General features: G+C 35.3%; 1 protein-coding gene across 1 annotated transcript; it reads left to right on the top strand.

Moving 5' to 3' along the window:
• The first annotated feature begins 4,458 nt into the window (after positions 1 to 4,458).
• Positions 4,459 to 7,707, top strand: LOC101022646 (olfactory receptor 2J1). The gene is given in 2 exon segments (XM_003897258.4): positions 4,459 to 6,184; positions 6,186 to 7,707. Coding segments are annotated over 2 exon segments (1,059 nt in total). The 5' UTR covers positions 4,459 to 6,047; the 3' UTR covers positions 7,108 to 7,707.
• The last annotated feature ends 5,417 nt before the right edge of the window (positions 7,708 to 13,124 follow it).

Consider the following 13,124-nt stretch of genomic DNA (forward strand, 5'->3'; position numbering starts at 1 on the left):
TGAATAAACAATGGGTTAAAGAAAAAATCAAAATAGAAGTTAAAAAATATCTTAAGACAGATCAAAATGAAAACACAACATACCACAACTTACGGGGTGTAGCAAAAGAAGGTATTAGCAAGAGGAATGTTTATAGTAATAAATGCCTATATTAAAAAAGAAGAAAGATCCCAAACAAACAGCCTAATGTTACATTTCAAGAAACTAGAAAAAGAGAAGAGCAAACTAATCCCAAAGTTAGCAGAAGGAAGGATATAACAAAGATCAGAGCAGAAATAAATAAGAGACTAGAAAACAATAGAACACATTCACAAAATGAAGACTTGAATTTTTGAAAAAATAAAAACGATTGACAAAAATTTAGTAGACCAACTAAGAAAAAAAAAGAAGACTCTAATAAAGTCAGAAATGAAAGAGGAGACATTAAAATTGAAACTACAGAAGTACAAAAGATCGTAAAAGAATACTATGAACAATTTTACACCAACAAATAGGGTAACCTAGAAGAAATGGTTAGATTTCTAGAAACATAACAAGAATGAATCATGAAAAAATAGAAAATCTGAACAGACTAATGAGTAAGGAGGTTGAATCAGTAATAAAAGTCTTCTACCAAAGAAAAGCCCAGAATATGATGGATCTTGTGTTCATGGTTTGGAATAATTAATATTATTAATATGTATATACTACCTAAAGTGATACACATAGTCAGTGCAATTTCTATAAAAGTTCAATGACTTTTTTGTTTCACAGCAATAGAAAAAGCAATTTAAAAATTCGTATGGAATGACAAAAACCCCAAAGTAGCTGAAGCACTTTTGAGCAAAAAGAACAAAGCTGGAGGCATCACACTACCTGATTCAAAATATATTACAAAGTTATAGTATTCAAAACAGAAAGGTACTGGCATAACAATAGACATAAACTCATGCATTTGTGGTTAATTGAGTTTTGCCAAAGATGCCAAGAATAAACACATTATGGAGAAAGGGCAGTATCTTTAATGAATGATGCTGGGAAAATCAAATACCCAAATATAGAACAATGAAATTGAAACTTTATTTCACACCATATGCAAAAATCCACTAAAAATGATTTAAAGATTTAATTGCGTGACCCGAAAATGTAAAACTACTAGAAGAAAATATAGGAAAAAATGTCCTTGAAATTAATCATGGCAATAATTTATTGGTGATGATCTCAATACCACAGGAAACCAAAGCAGAAATAGACAAATGGGATTACCTCAAACCAAAAAGCTTCTGTATAACAAAGTAAACAACAGATTGAAGAGACAACCCATGGACTGGGAGAAAATATTTACAAACCATACATGGTTAATATTCAAAATATGTAAGAAATGCAAACAACTTAAATTTGTTAGCAAGAAAGCAAAGAACCCCATTTAAAACTGAGCAAAAGATTAATGGACATTTTTCAAAAGATGGCATAAAAGATTAACAGATGTATAAAAAAATTCCTCAACATCACTGATCATCAAGGAAATGCAAATTAGAACCACAATGAGATATCACTTCATACCTGTTAGAATGGCTACATCAGTAAAATAAGAGGTAATAAGTATTGGCAAGGATGTGGAGAAGGGAATCCTTATATACTAATGGTAGGAATGTAAATTAATACAGCCATTATTGAAATCAGGATGGAGATTCCTCAAAACAAAGATAGAATTACCATATGATCCAGCAACTATATTTCTGGGTACATAGCCAGAGAGACTGAAATTAGAATGTTAAAAATATATTGGTAGATTTTCCTTTAATTTGGTCTTAATGCCTCTCTTTGAAGAGTGGCTAGAACCTCTAGCCCTGCTCTGATGGGCTCCAGTGGAGGTGGTTGTGGTTGTGGATGTTTTCAGTGTTGTTTTCATGGAATAATTCTATATCCTGATGGAGAGCTAATGCCTAATTGTCCTATTTATGACCAGGTTTCCCCTCACTGGAAACTTGTTTTCACTGGCAGACACCCTTGTGGCTCTTGTCTGACTAGTGTGTCCAGTTCATTCCTACCAAGATCACCACTCTCTAAGACAGCCTTGTCCACAAAAGAAGTTAGTTTCAGTTGTGTCAGTCAGGTGAGAGGCAAGTAAACAAAACATGTAATAGAAGTAGTTTTATTACTTAAAGATCCAGAGAGAAGAGGGCAACTTTCCTCACAGGTCTAATGGGAGAAGGGGCAGGCCGCAGAGACATGCATGCTCAACCAGTGGGTGGGTAGCAAGAGAGAGTGAGTGACAGCCGAGAAAGCCAAAGCCTTTACTGGAGTACACAGCATTACTCAAGCAGGGAGTAACTGATTGGTGGGTTTGGAGCAAGCAGGCCCGAGTTCTTGGGAGTCATGTTGTATTGAGAGGTGTTCACTGCCACAAATCTGCGGTCCATGTGGGGTGTGGGGATCAGTGGGGTAAGTCAAGCAGGTTGTATCCAGGTGTCCCATAGGGAGGTGGAAACCAAGAGGTCAAATACCTGGATTGACCACCTTGAGAAACTGGGAGAGGAGAACTCGAAATTGTGTTGAGGGTGACTAAGCCCTGCTTCTGGTATGAGAAAGTTCAACTTATATTGAAAATAAACACTGAGGCAACATAAAATCGTAAGAATTCACTACAGTTATTTGCACTACCATGTTCATTGTAGCATTATTCACAATAGCTGAGATATGGAAGGACCTTAAATGTCCATCAATGATAAAGAGATAAATATATAAAAGGGATATAATGTGATATATATGTACCACATTATCTACATAAAATGGAATATCGATTCATCTTTTAAAGAAAAGCACTTGTCTTACAACAACATTCATGAACCCGGGTATGACATTGGCGCTGGCGAAAGCAGCCGCGCACAGAAAGACAAATACCACATGATCCCACCTATACGTAACCCGCGTTAAACCCACGCGGTGGAGAGAATGAGGCCACTCATGGGCAGGGATGGAGAAAGGGGGGATTTTAAACAAGTAGTTTTTAAATGTTCTCACTATAAGAAAAATAAGCATGTGAGGTAATGATCAAAGCAGCTGGACTGGAACCATTCTATTGTACATATATATCAAAATATCACATTGTATCTAATCAATATATAGAATTATTGTGTGTCGATTAAAATAAAATAAAAGATTGGAGTAATATTCAAGATATTTTTAACCTGTTGCAGGAAAAATCTGGGAATTGAATTTAAAAGACAACTAATCATAATTAAATCAATCTTAAGAGCAAATTTCTGTATTGCTGAAAGAAAATCTTTGCAATATCTTTAAACACTCTGGGATTTCCCAGTGGTACAGAAGCAAAAGTTTAATGTAACACAAAGTTATTGGTAGTAATGGCATCTAGTAAAAACATAAATGCTTCATAAAAAAAAATAAAAGACAACTGGGAAGGCATAAATAATATAGGTCAGTCTCAAAGTTATACTTCTATTATACAAGGAACAGATACAGTTTAATTTATGTATTCTAGTTTTTCTGTTGAGTGCTCTTAAATAACTCCTTTTTTCCAGTTGTCTTGTAAATTTGACCCTTAGCCCCATGGAAACTGAAAAAAGAAATCAGATGGCTTAGTAAAACCCATTCCCTTTATTGTAAATATAACTCACAGCATCTTTTCCCATGTTTGTTGATGGTAAATTCACTGTCATCACAGTGAATCATGCTGAACATATGCTGAAGATATTTCTGAGAAAAGTTTTGTACTGAGAACATCACACCAGGACAACTCCTTGAAGGGCATTAATTGCAACTTTGAGATTTATAATCCCAAAGGCCCCAGTCAATGAAAGAGTATCCTGTTATTCTTTTTGTTTCCATAAAGATTGCATTTGCTCTGGGATAAAGGGTCCATCCCCTGATGCCTTGAATGCCCTAAAGTATTCCCACATTCTGCTAAAAAGCAGATCTTTTGGACAAACTCAGGCTGTCTTTTCTGTAGCAATGACAACCACAATTATTTCCAGACTCTGTTGTCCATAGTTAGATTTAAAACATTGGCAAAAATGTTATAAGAAGGCAATTAGGTTGATGTTTTTAGGTTGTACAGCAACCAGAGAGCCCCTTCGTCAGTTTATACATGATGAGGTCATAGGTCAGGAGGAGAGTGACAGGAAACAGGGACAAGCACAGGAAGGTCAGTACTGAAAGAAGTTGGTGCACTTCTTAAGGAGTAGACAGCTTCCATATTTCAAAATTGCAGAAATGTAGATTTTAAATGTTCTTACTACAAAAAAATGATGGGTGTGAGGTGATAGATACATTAACTCGTTAATATAATCATTCTATAATGTATATACATATCAAACATTACAATGTACTCCATAAATATATATCATTCTTACTAGTCAATGAAAAATTAAAGAAAACAAACCAGATATAGTATAAAGGGATGAATAAGACACGAATTGGGAAAATGTCTCTTAGTAGTAATTGAGGAAAGAAGAGACACTCAGGCATCCATTTTCCCTACAGTGTTTGATTTAAAAGAAGAGAGAAGGTATTTTATTCCACAGCTCATAGAAGCTACATTTGATAGGGTCTTCATTTCCCTCTTTTCCACCAAGAAGAAAATCAAAGCTACGAACTTGTCTCTACATGAGTTTTTTTTTTTTTGTCCCTTATTTCCTATCCCTTTTATCAACTCTGGAAGAAGGCTGAAAGACGGTTTATACAACAGAAAAATATCAGATTTCACCTTTTAATTACTGTAGTAAGGAACTCAGGCAGCTGCGTTAGGAAAGAAAAATTATGCCTGCATTAGCAAAAATATCAGCATTAGAGTTCAAGTATCTTACAGAATATTACCTTTCATCCTAGGGAAATTTTAAAAAAAATTCTTGCAATTTTTTCATGATTTCTCAAAAGGTAATAATCATTCTATTATCAATAATATGGAAAAGTGTACAGATATCTTTGTACCTGTCTGGAGCATTTGCACAGACTTAGCCCAAGTTCAACGTTCCTAGTTCTCCAGCTGTAACTCAACTAATTGCGCAAACCTTTACATCTTTTTCAAGTGTGAAGATTAGAATATTTGAGTCGTTAAAAGTTTTTCAGAACACTGAAGGTGAGTCAGGTATAAATAAATTTGTCTTTTGTCATATTTTATCAGAGAGTATGAGAGGAAGAGTTGGCTGTGGCAGGAGGGGAGCAGAAGGGGGATGGCAATGCTATTTAGGAATATTGAAGAAAACCCAAAAATACAAATCATAAATTGTGACTCAGAATTTAAAGTATAGTTCAGTTATTGGCCTAAAGCATATACAATTTTTTAGAAACCATGTTTAAGTCTTCTTATCCCTGTCTAACAATCCTGTGTTGTACATTCTTTCAATTTCAAATGCCACATTCAGATCTGCTCTTCACTGTTGTGCATCGAAACACTCTTCCTTTCTCTCTTACCCCTCCCTAGGGTTTTGTTAGACTCTGTAATCTTTTTCTCTTCCAATAATAATTACACCCCCATTTACTTTTGGAAGCATTCTATCACTGATATCTCTACTCTATTTTGCTTTATTAATCAGCTTTGCTTATATTGTGAACTTTTATAAGTTGGTGTGTGTGTGCATATGTCTGTTTAAACCTTCATTTGCATGTTATTTTATTTGTCTAGAAATAAACTGCTAGCATAAATAAATGAATATCATTTAATTCTTTCTATAATCATATTCAATTATTTCTTTTCAGTTAATATTAATATTTTAAAGTGACTACCTAATTGATTTTTAATATGGTAAATTTCTATCTATAAGTAAGATTATTATGACTGCAGTTATTCCTTTCTCTGTAACTGCAAAACGGGAAATAGTCTGAAAATGCAAAAAAACCAATTTAACTTTTTAAAATAAAAAATTATTTTGTTAAATATTATCTTTCTGATTATGGAATATCTTAGTCTTGATTTATCCAAATGTTAACTCAGGGATGTATATAAAATAACTCAGTAACTTGAAAAGCTATTGCTGGTATCCACAGCTGGAAAAATATCTCAATGAAGCATATAAAGGAAACTGCATAAAAATTCTACTGCCATAATGGTGCACACTATCTGGAATTGGGATACTTTTTTCTCCAATATGTTTGCAAGTGAGCGGTTGACAATGCATGGACAGACTTTGAGTTTATGTGATTCTTTCTTTAGGTACAGGAAAAATAAGAATGATGATGGAAAAAAATGCAAGTTTTGAAGACTTCTTTATTCTACTTGGATTTTCTAACTGGCCTCATCTGGAAGTAGTTCTCTTTGTGGTTATCTTGATCTTCTACTTGATAACACTGATAGGAAACCTGTTCATCATCATCCTATCATACCTGGACTCCCATCTCCACACTCCAATGTACTTCTTCCTTTCAAACCTCTCATTTCTGGATATCTGCTACACCACCAGCTCTATCCCTCAGTTGCTGGTCAACCTCTGGGGCCCGGAAAAGACCATTTCTTATGCTGGTTGCATGGTTCAACTTTACTTTGTTCTCGCACTGGGAACCGCAGAGTGTGTCCTACTGGTGGTGATGTCCTATGACCGTTATGCAGCTGTGTGTAGACCTTTGCATTACACTGTCCTCATGCACCCTCGTTTCTGCCACTTGTTGGCTGCGGCTTCTTGGGTAAGTGGTTTTACTACCTCAGCACTTCATTCCTCCTTTACTTTCTGGATACCCCTATGTGGACATCGCCTAGTGGATCATTTCTTCTGTGAAGTTCCAGCACTTCTGCGTTTATCATGTGTTGACACCCATGCAAATGAGCTGACTCCTCATGGTCATGAGCTCATTTTTGTTCTTATACCTCTCATCCTCATTCTCACTTCCTATGGTGCCATTGCCTGGGCTGTACTGAGCATGCAATCAACCACCGGGCTTCAGAAAGTGTTTGCATGTGGAGCCCATCTTATGGTTGTATCTCTCTTTTTCATTCCAGTCATGTGCATATATCTCCAGCCACCATCAGAAAATTCTCCTAATCAAGGCAAGTTCATTGCCCTCTTTTATACTGTTGTCACACCTAGTCTTAACCCTCTGATCTACACTCTCAGAAACAAGGATGTAAGAGGAGCAGTGAAGAAGCTAATGGGGTGGGAGTGGGGAATATGACAAGGAAATCATGTTGGCTGTTGTTATTTTTCTTAGGGTCTTGTCCATGTTGAAAGGTGGTTTCCCTGCTTCTTTGTGATTTGTTTTTCATCTAACAGTTTACAAAACATGGAATAGTTCAGTCCCCCATTTGTTGCTCTTTTTAATATTTAGTTCTGAAATATTATGTTGAGATAAAGTTTTTGATTAGTACCACTCTGGTCTTTTACAATTCTATATTTATTTCCATGAAAATTGTGTACTGTGGTTTCAACATAAATAAATGTGTGTGTGAATAATTATAAGGAGATTATTTAAAAAATATTGGAAATATTTCTGACAATGTGCTAAATTATGAACTGACCATTGATATGTACAGGAAGAGAAGGGCAATATTGCAAAGACGTATGCTAAAGAAGTTTCTGGTTATTGAATAAACCTTAAATGAAGCTAAAAATAGTCACAGCAAAGAAAAATGGTAAACATAAAGAATAACACTGTTTATTATATGGTAAAGGACGTATCATAATTTTTTGGTTGAAGTTCACTTTTTAAAGACACTAAGTTACTTAAATGTTAAACCTAAAACCATAAAAACCCTAGAAGAAAACCTAGGTAATACCATTGAGGACATAGGCATGGGCAAGGACTTCATGTCTAAAACACCAAAAGCAATGGCAACAAAAGCCAAAATTGACAAATGGAATCTAAGTAAACTAAACAGCTTCTGCACAGCAAAAGAAACTACCATCAGAGTGAACAGGCAACCTACAGAATAGGAGAAAATTTTTGCAGTCTACTCATCTGACAAAGGGCTAATATCCAGAACCTACAAAGAACTCAAACAAATTTACAAGAAAAAAACAACCCCATCAAAAAGTGGGCAAAGGATATGAACAGACACTTCTAAAAGAAGACATTCATACAGCCGTCAGACACATGAAAACAAGCTCATCATCACTGGCCATCAGAGAAATGCAAATCAAACCAATGAGATAATGACCACACCAGTTACAATAGCAATCAATAAAAAAATCAGGAAACAACAGGTGCTGGAGAGGATGTGGAGAAATAGAACACTTTAATTGTTGGTGTGGACTGTAAACTAGTTCAACTGCCGGAAAACAGTGTGGCGATTCCTCAAGGATTCAGAACTAGGAAATACCATATGACCCAGCTATCCCATTACTGGGTATATATTCCAAAGGATTGTAAATCATACTACTATAAAGACACTTCTTACACGTGATGTTTATTGCAGCACTATTCACAATAGCACTTCGAATCAACCCAAATGTCCATCAGTGACAGACTGGATTAAGGAAAATGGGTACATATACACCATGGAATACTATGCACTAAGGTTAAAAGGATGTAGCTCATGTCCCTAGACATGGATGCAGCTGGAAACCATCATTCTTAGCAAACTATTGCAAGAACAGAAAACCAAACACTGCATGTTCTCACTCATAGATGGGAATTGGACAATGAGATCAGCTGGACACAGGAAGGGGAACATCACACACCAGGGCCTATTGTGGGGAGTGGGGAGGAGGTAGGGATAGCATTAGGAGATATACCTAATGTAAATGACAAGTTAATGGGTGCAGCACACCAACATGGCACATGTATACATATGTAAAAAACCTGCACCTTGTGCACATGTACCCTAGAACTTAAAGTATAATAAAAAAAAGACACTAAGTTATATAATTTACCCTGTAGGTCTACATACTTGTCACAGTGAACAGTAAACTAATATCTTTTTAAAATGGCTCATTCATTCTTCTGTCCATTTATTCATTAACTCATTCTTCATTAGCTAAATCTGTTTGAATGTGTACTCTCTCCCAGTTTGTGAAATTCTTGGTAACATGTATAAATATAACATACTTTGTCTGAACAAAACGCACTTTCTGTCGGGAAAAATGGCAACTTAAGATAAAAGATGAAGTGTCTGTACATGGCTTAATTTGTCACTGGGGTTAATGCTAATAAATTAAGATAGCTTTTAAAAATCAGAAACAATATACTCTGATTACTCTTTAGATTGTATACATCTTTCACTTTTTAAAAATCAAAAACAAAACAAGAAGTTTGGCAATAAACTCTGAAAATAAATACCAATTCATAGCTCCTGGAGGAAGAGAATGCTATTAAATGAAACAAAACAGAATATGTGCTTAATTTGCTTTAGTTGGCTTAGTCAATGACGTATTGAAGACAGCTTAAAACTCTTAACATCCTTGTTCTTTGCTGAATAGCATTATTAAAAAAATTTATTTACTTTGATTTTATTTTTTCCAGCTTTACTGAGGCACAAATAAAATTACATATATTTAATGTGCACAATGTGATTATATATAAATCAAACCGAATTGTGAAATTATTACCACAATCAAATTGACACATCCATCATCTCACATAGCTACTGTGTGTAGGGGGAGCAGGGAGGGTCAGGACACTTAAGATCTAATCTCTAAGCAAATTTCAAGTATACAGTACAGTTTTATTAACTATAGTTACCATAATCTACATTAGATCTCCAGAATGTATTCATCTTATAACAGAAAGTTTGTACCATTTGACTGTCCCTCCACTCCCCACCCTCCAGCCCATGGCAACCACCATTCTATTCTCTGCTTCTGTGGGTTCAGTTTTTAAATTTTTTTTGATACAGGATCTCACTCTGTCTCACAGGCTGGAGTGCAGTGGTGTGATCTTGGCTCACTGCAACCTCTGCCTCCCAGCTTCAAGCAACTCTCCTGCCTCAGCCTCCCCAGTAGCTGAGACTACAGGCACCCGCCACCACACCCAGCCAATTTTGTATTTTTAGTAGAAACAAGTTCTCATCATGCTGACCAGGCTGGTCTTGAACCCCTGGCCTGAAAAGATCCACCTGCCTTGGCCTCCCAAAGTGCTGGGCTTACAGGCGTGAACCACTGTTCCTAGCTGAGTTCAAATTTTTTAGATTCCACATGTAAGTGTTATCATACTTTTTTTTGTCTTTCTGTGTGTGGTTTATTTCACTTATCACAATATCCTCCAGTTCATCCATGTTATAACAAATGGCAGGATTTTCTTTTTATTGGCTGAGTAATATTTCTCTCTCTCTCTCTCTCTCTCTCTCTCTCTCTCTGTGTGTGTGTGTGTGTGTGTGTGAGAGATCAGATTTTCTTTATCCATTCTTCCATCAATGGATGCTTAGATTGTTTCTTCATCTTGGCTATCACGTATAATGCTGCAATGAACACGGGGGCATAGATACCTCTTCGAGACACTTACTTCATTTTTCTTGGATAAATACCCAGTGGGATTGTTGGGATCACATCACATCTCACACAGACTTCACAAAATGTGAGAACGTAGATTCCTCCTGCCTCCATGGAAATCTTGCCATTTTGTAATATGTCATGTGTCACTCCAGCTTCTCATGATCTACAAGACTCTTTTCTTTTCAAATTTATTGAAGTATAATTTATGTACAATGAAATCTACATTTTAAGTATATAGTTCAATGAATTTTTTCATATTTTCTTTTCATTGTATTTTTGTTAGACATCAAATATTGGATTTAATAAGCGATCAGAAAAAGTGTATAATTATAATCCTTTATACTATAACAGTACTATACAACTTATAAAGCACATTAATATACTTTGTTTCATTAGAATTTTGATCATCATAGAAACCCTAAAGCTTTGTTGACTATTAGCCTCTTGAAACAAAGGAAAAATAAGATATAAACATTGTTGTTCCTACATTAAAGGTTAGGAAATTGAGTCTCAGAGAGATTAAGTAGTCTTGTCTAAACGCACACACTAATAAATGGCAAATTTGAGTCTCAAAGACAGGTCTCTCAATATCAGATTGAAAGACTAGTTCAGTGAGTTTGACAAATGTATAATTGTGTAAATACCACCACAATCAAGATCATAGGACATTTCTATTACTCCCCAAAGAACTCGTTTTGTCTTGTAGTCAACTCTCCCCTTTTAGTCATAGGCTGAGGCAGCATTAATTTTCTCTAAATGTACTTGGTTTTTCCATTTTTAGAATTTCAAATAATTGCAATCATGCAGTATGTAATCTTTGGGTATGTCTTGTTTCATTTAGTCTGATGTTTTTGACATTTATTATGTTGCTACATGTATCAGTTACTTTTTCCTTTTTATTGCTTGTTAGAGCTCCATTATATGAATATGCTACAATTTATCCATTTATCTGTGATGGGCTTTGGGAGTATTTAAAATTTTTGGCTATTATGAATAATGCTGCTATGAAAATTTGTACGCAAGTGTTTGTGTGGATGCATGTTTTCACTTAATTTGGGTAAATACCTTTTATTTGTACCTCTCCAGGAGGACCACATGCTTAGTGTATATTATCTTTATGGACTACTGCAAAAATGTTTTCAAAGTGGCTGTCCTATTTTCACTTCAAACAGCAGTGTATGAGAGTTCCAACTGAACTCACATTCTAATACTTGGTGTTGTCAGTTTTTATACTTTTTACCTCTTAAGTTAGGTTACCTGTGGCTATAATTTGCATTGAGGGATGTCGACGTTGACCATCATTTTGTGTGCTTTTCACATGCTTCTTATACGTTATTTTGTGTAGTTTCTGTTCAGATATTTTACTCACTTTAAAAATTGCATCATTTGTCTTCTTATTGTTGAATTTGAAGTTCTTCGTATATTCTGAACTCAAGTCCTTGGTCAAACAAATCTCTAGGGTACATGTGCACAATGTGCAGGTTTGTTACGTAGGTATACATGTGCCATGTTGGTTTGCTGCACCCATCAACTCGTCATTTACATTAGGTATTTCTCCTAATGCTATCCCTCCCACATCCACTCCTGCCCTCACAGGCCCCAGTGTGTGATGTTCCCAGCCCTGTGTCCAAGTGTTCTCATTGCCCATGAGAACATGCGGGGTTTGTTCTTCTGTCCTTGCGATAGTTTGCTGAGAATGATGGTTTCCAGCTTCATCTATGTCCCTGCAAAGGACATGAACTCATCCTTTTCTATGGCTGCATAGTATTCCATGGTGTATATGTGAATTTTCTAGACCTCAACTCTGACTGAGCTTCCTATCTATAATGCTTTAATAGTTTGTGATCTACTCTAATTCACATTCCTCCCATACAAAGCACTCGAATTAAAAGAAGCTCAGCAGAGATCATTTACTATAATTTATTCCTTTTGATTCCTCAGATGTGACTTTCACTGTGTTTTATTTATCTGAGTGTGTATTGCAGAGAAAAAAGTTGAGAGTTACTGCCTTAGAAATACTTTGCTGTAATTAAATCATGTTATGCCATCTGTATTTTCACAAGTTACTAACATCACACCTAAAAATGTTAACATTTGCTGGTACCCAGTAGATTGGCAGGGGCTAAAAACTCTCCTACAAGTCTAGTTACCAAAACATGAAAAATATTGGAGCTTGGTACAATCTCCTACAGACCAGGATATCAGACATTTCCTGAATTTTGATAACTGATTGAATTCTGCTAGTCCCCACAAGTTGTAGGATCACTGGTTAAATTCTTCTCCAATAAGACAGAGAAATTTAAGCATATGATTATATGACTATTTAATCATATTTATCTTAAATAACATGTAATATATTTTAAAGTAAACTGGAGTGATATATACCAAGCTCATGGTAATTGTCTCTGGATTTAGTGTTGTGTCAGAGAGTGACAGTTAAAGGGGATATGAACTTTATCTGTGACACTTTATGTGCTCAAAATGCTGAAAATAAAAATGGCAAAATTTATGATTGATGATTCTGAATGATGGGAATATAGATGTTTATTTTTAATATTTTAGATATCTAAAATAAAGGATGAAGAAATAATGTAGAATGCCTTGTTAAAATATCAGTTCAAGTTAAAATTCACTCTAATGGTAATAGCAGCTAGCATGTATTGAATGACTATGCACTAGGCATAGAGGATAATGTTTACATATTTTTCATATTGAGTTTTTAAATTTATTTATAGCAATACGTAACTGAACGAAGCAACAGAA

The sequence above is a fragment of the Papio anubis genome, chromosome 6 (assembly GCF_008728515.1).
Source record: "Papio anubis isolate 15944 chromosome 6, Panubis1.0, whole genome shotgun sequence".
NCBI classification, from domain to species: Eukaryota; Metazoa; Chordata; class Mammalia; order Primates; family Cercopithecidae; genus Papio; species Papio anubis.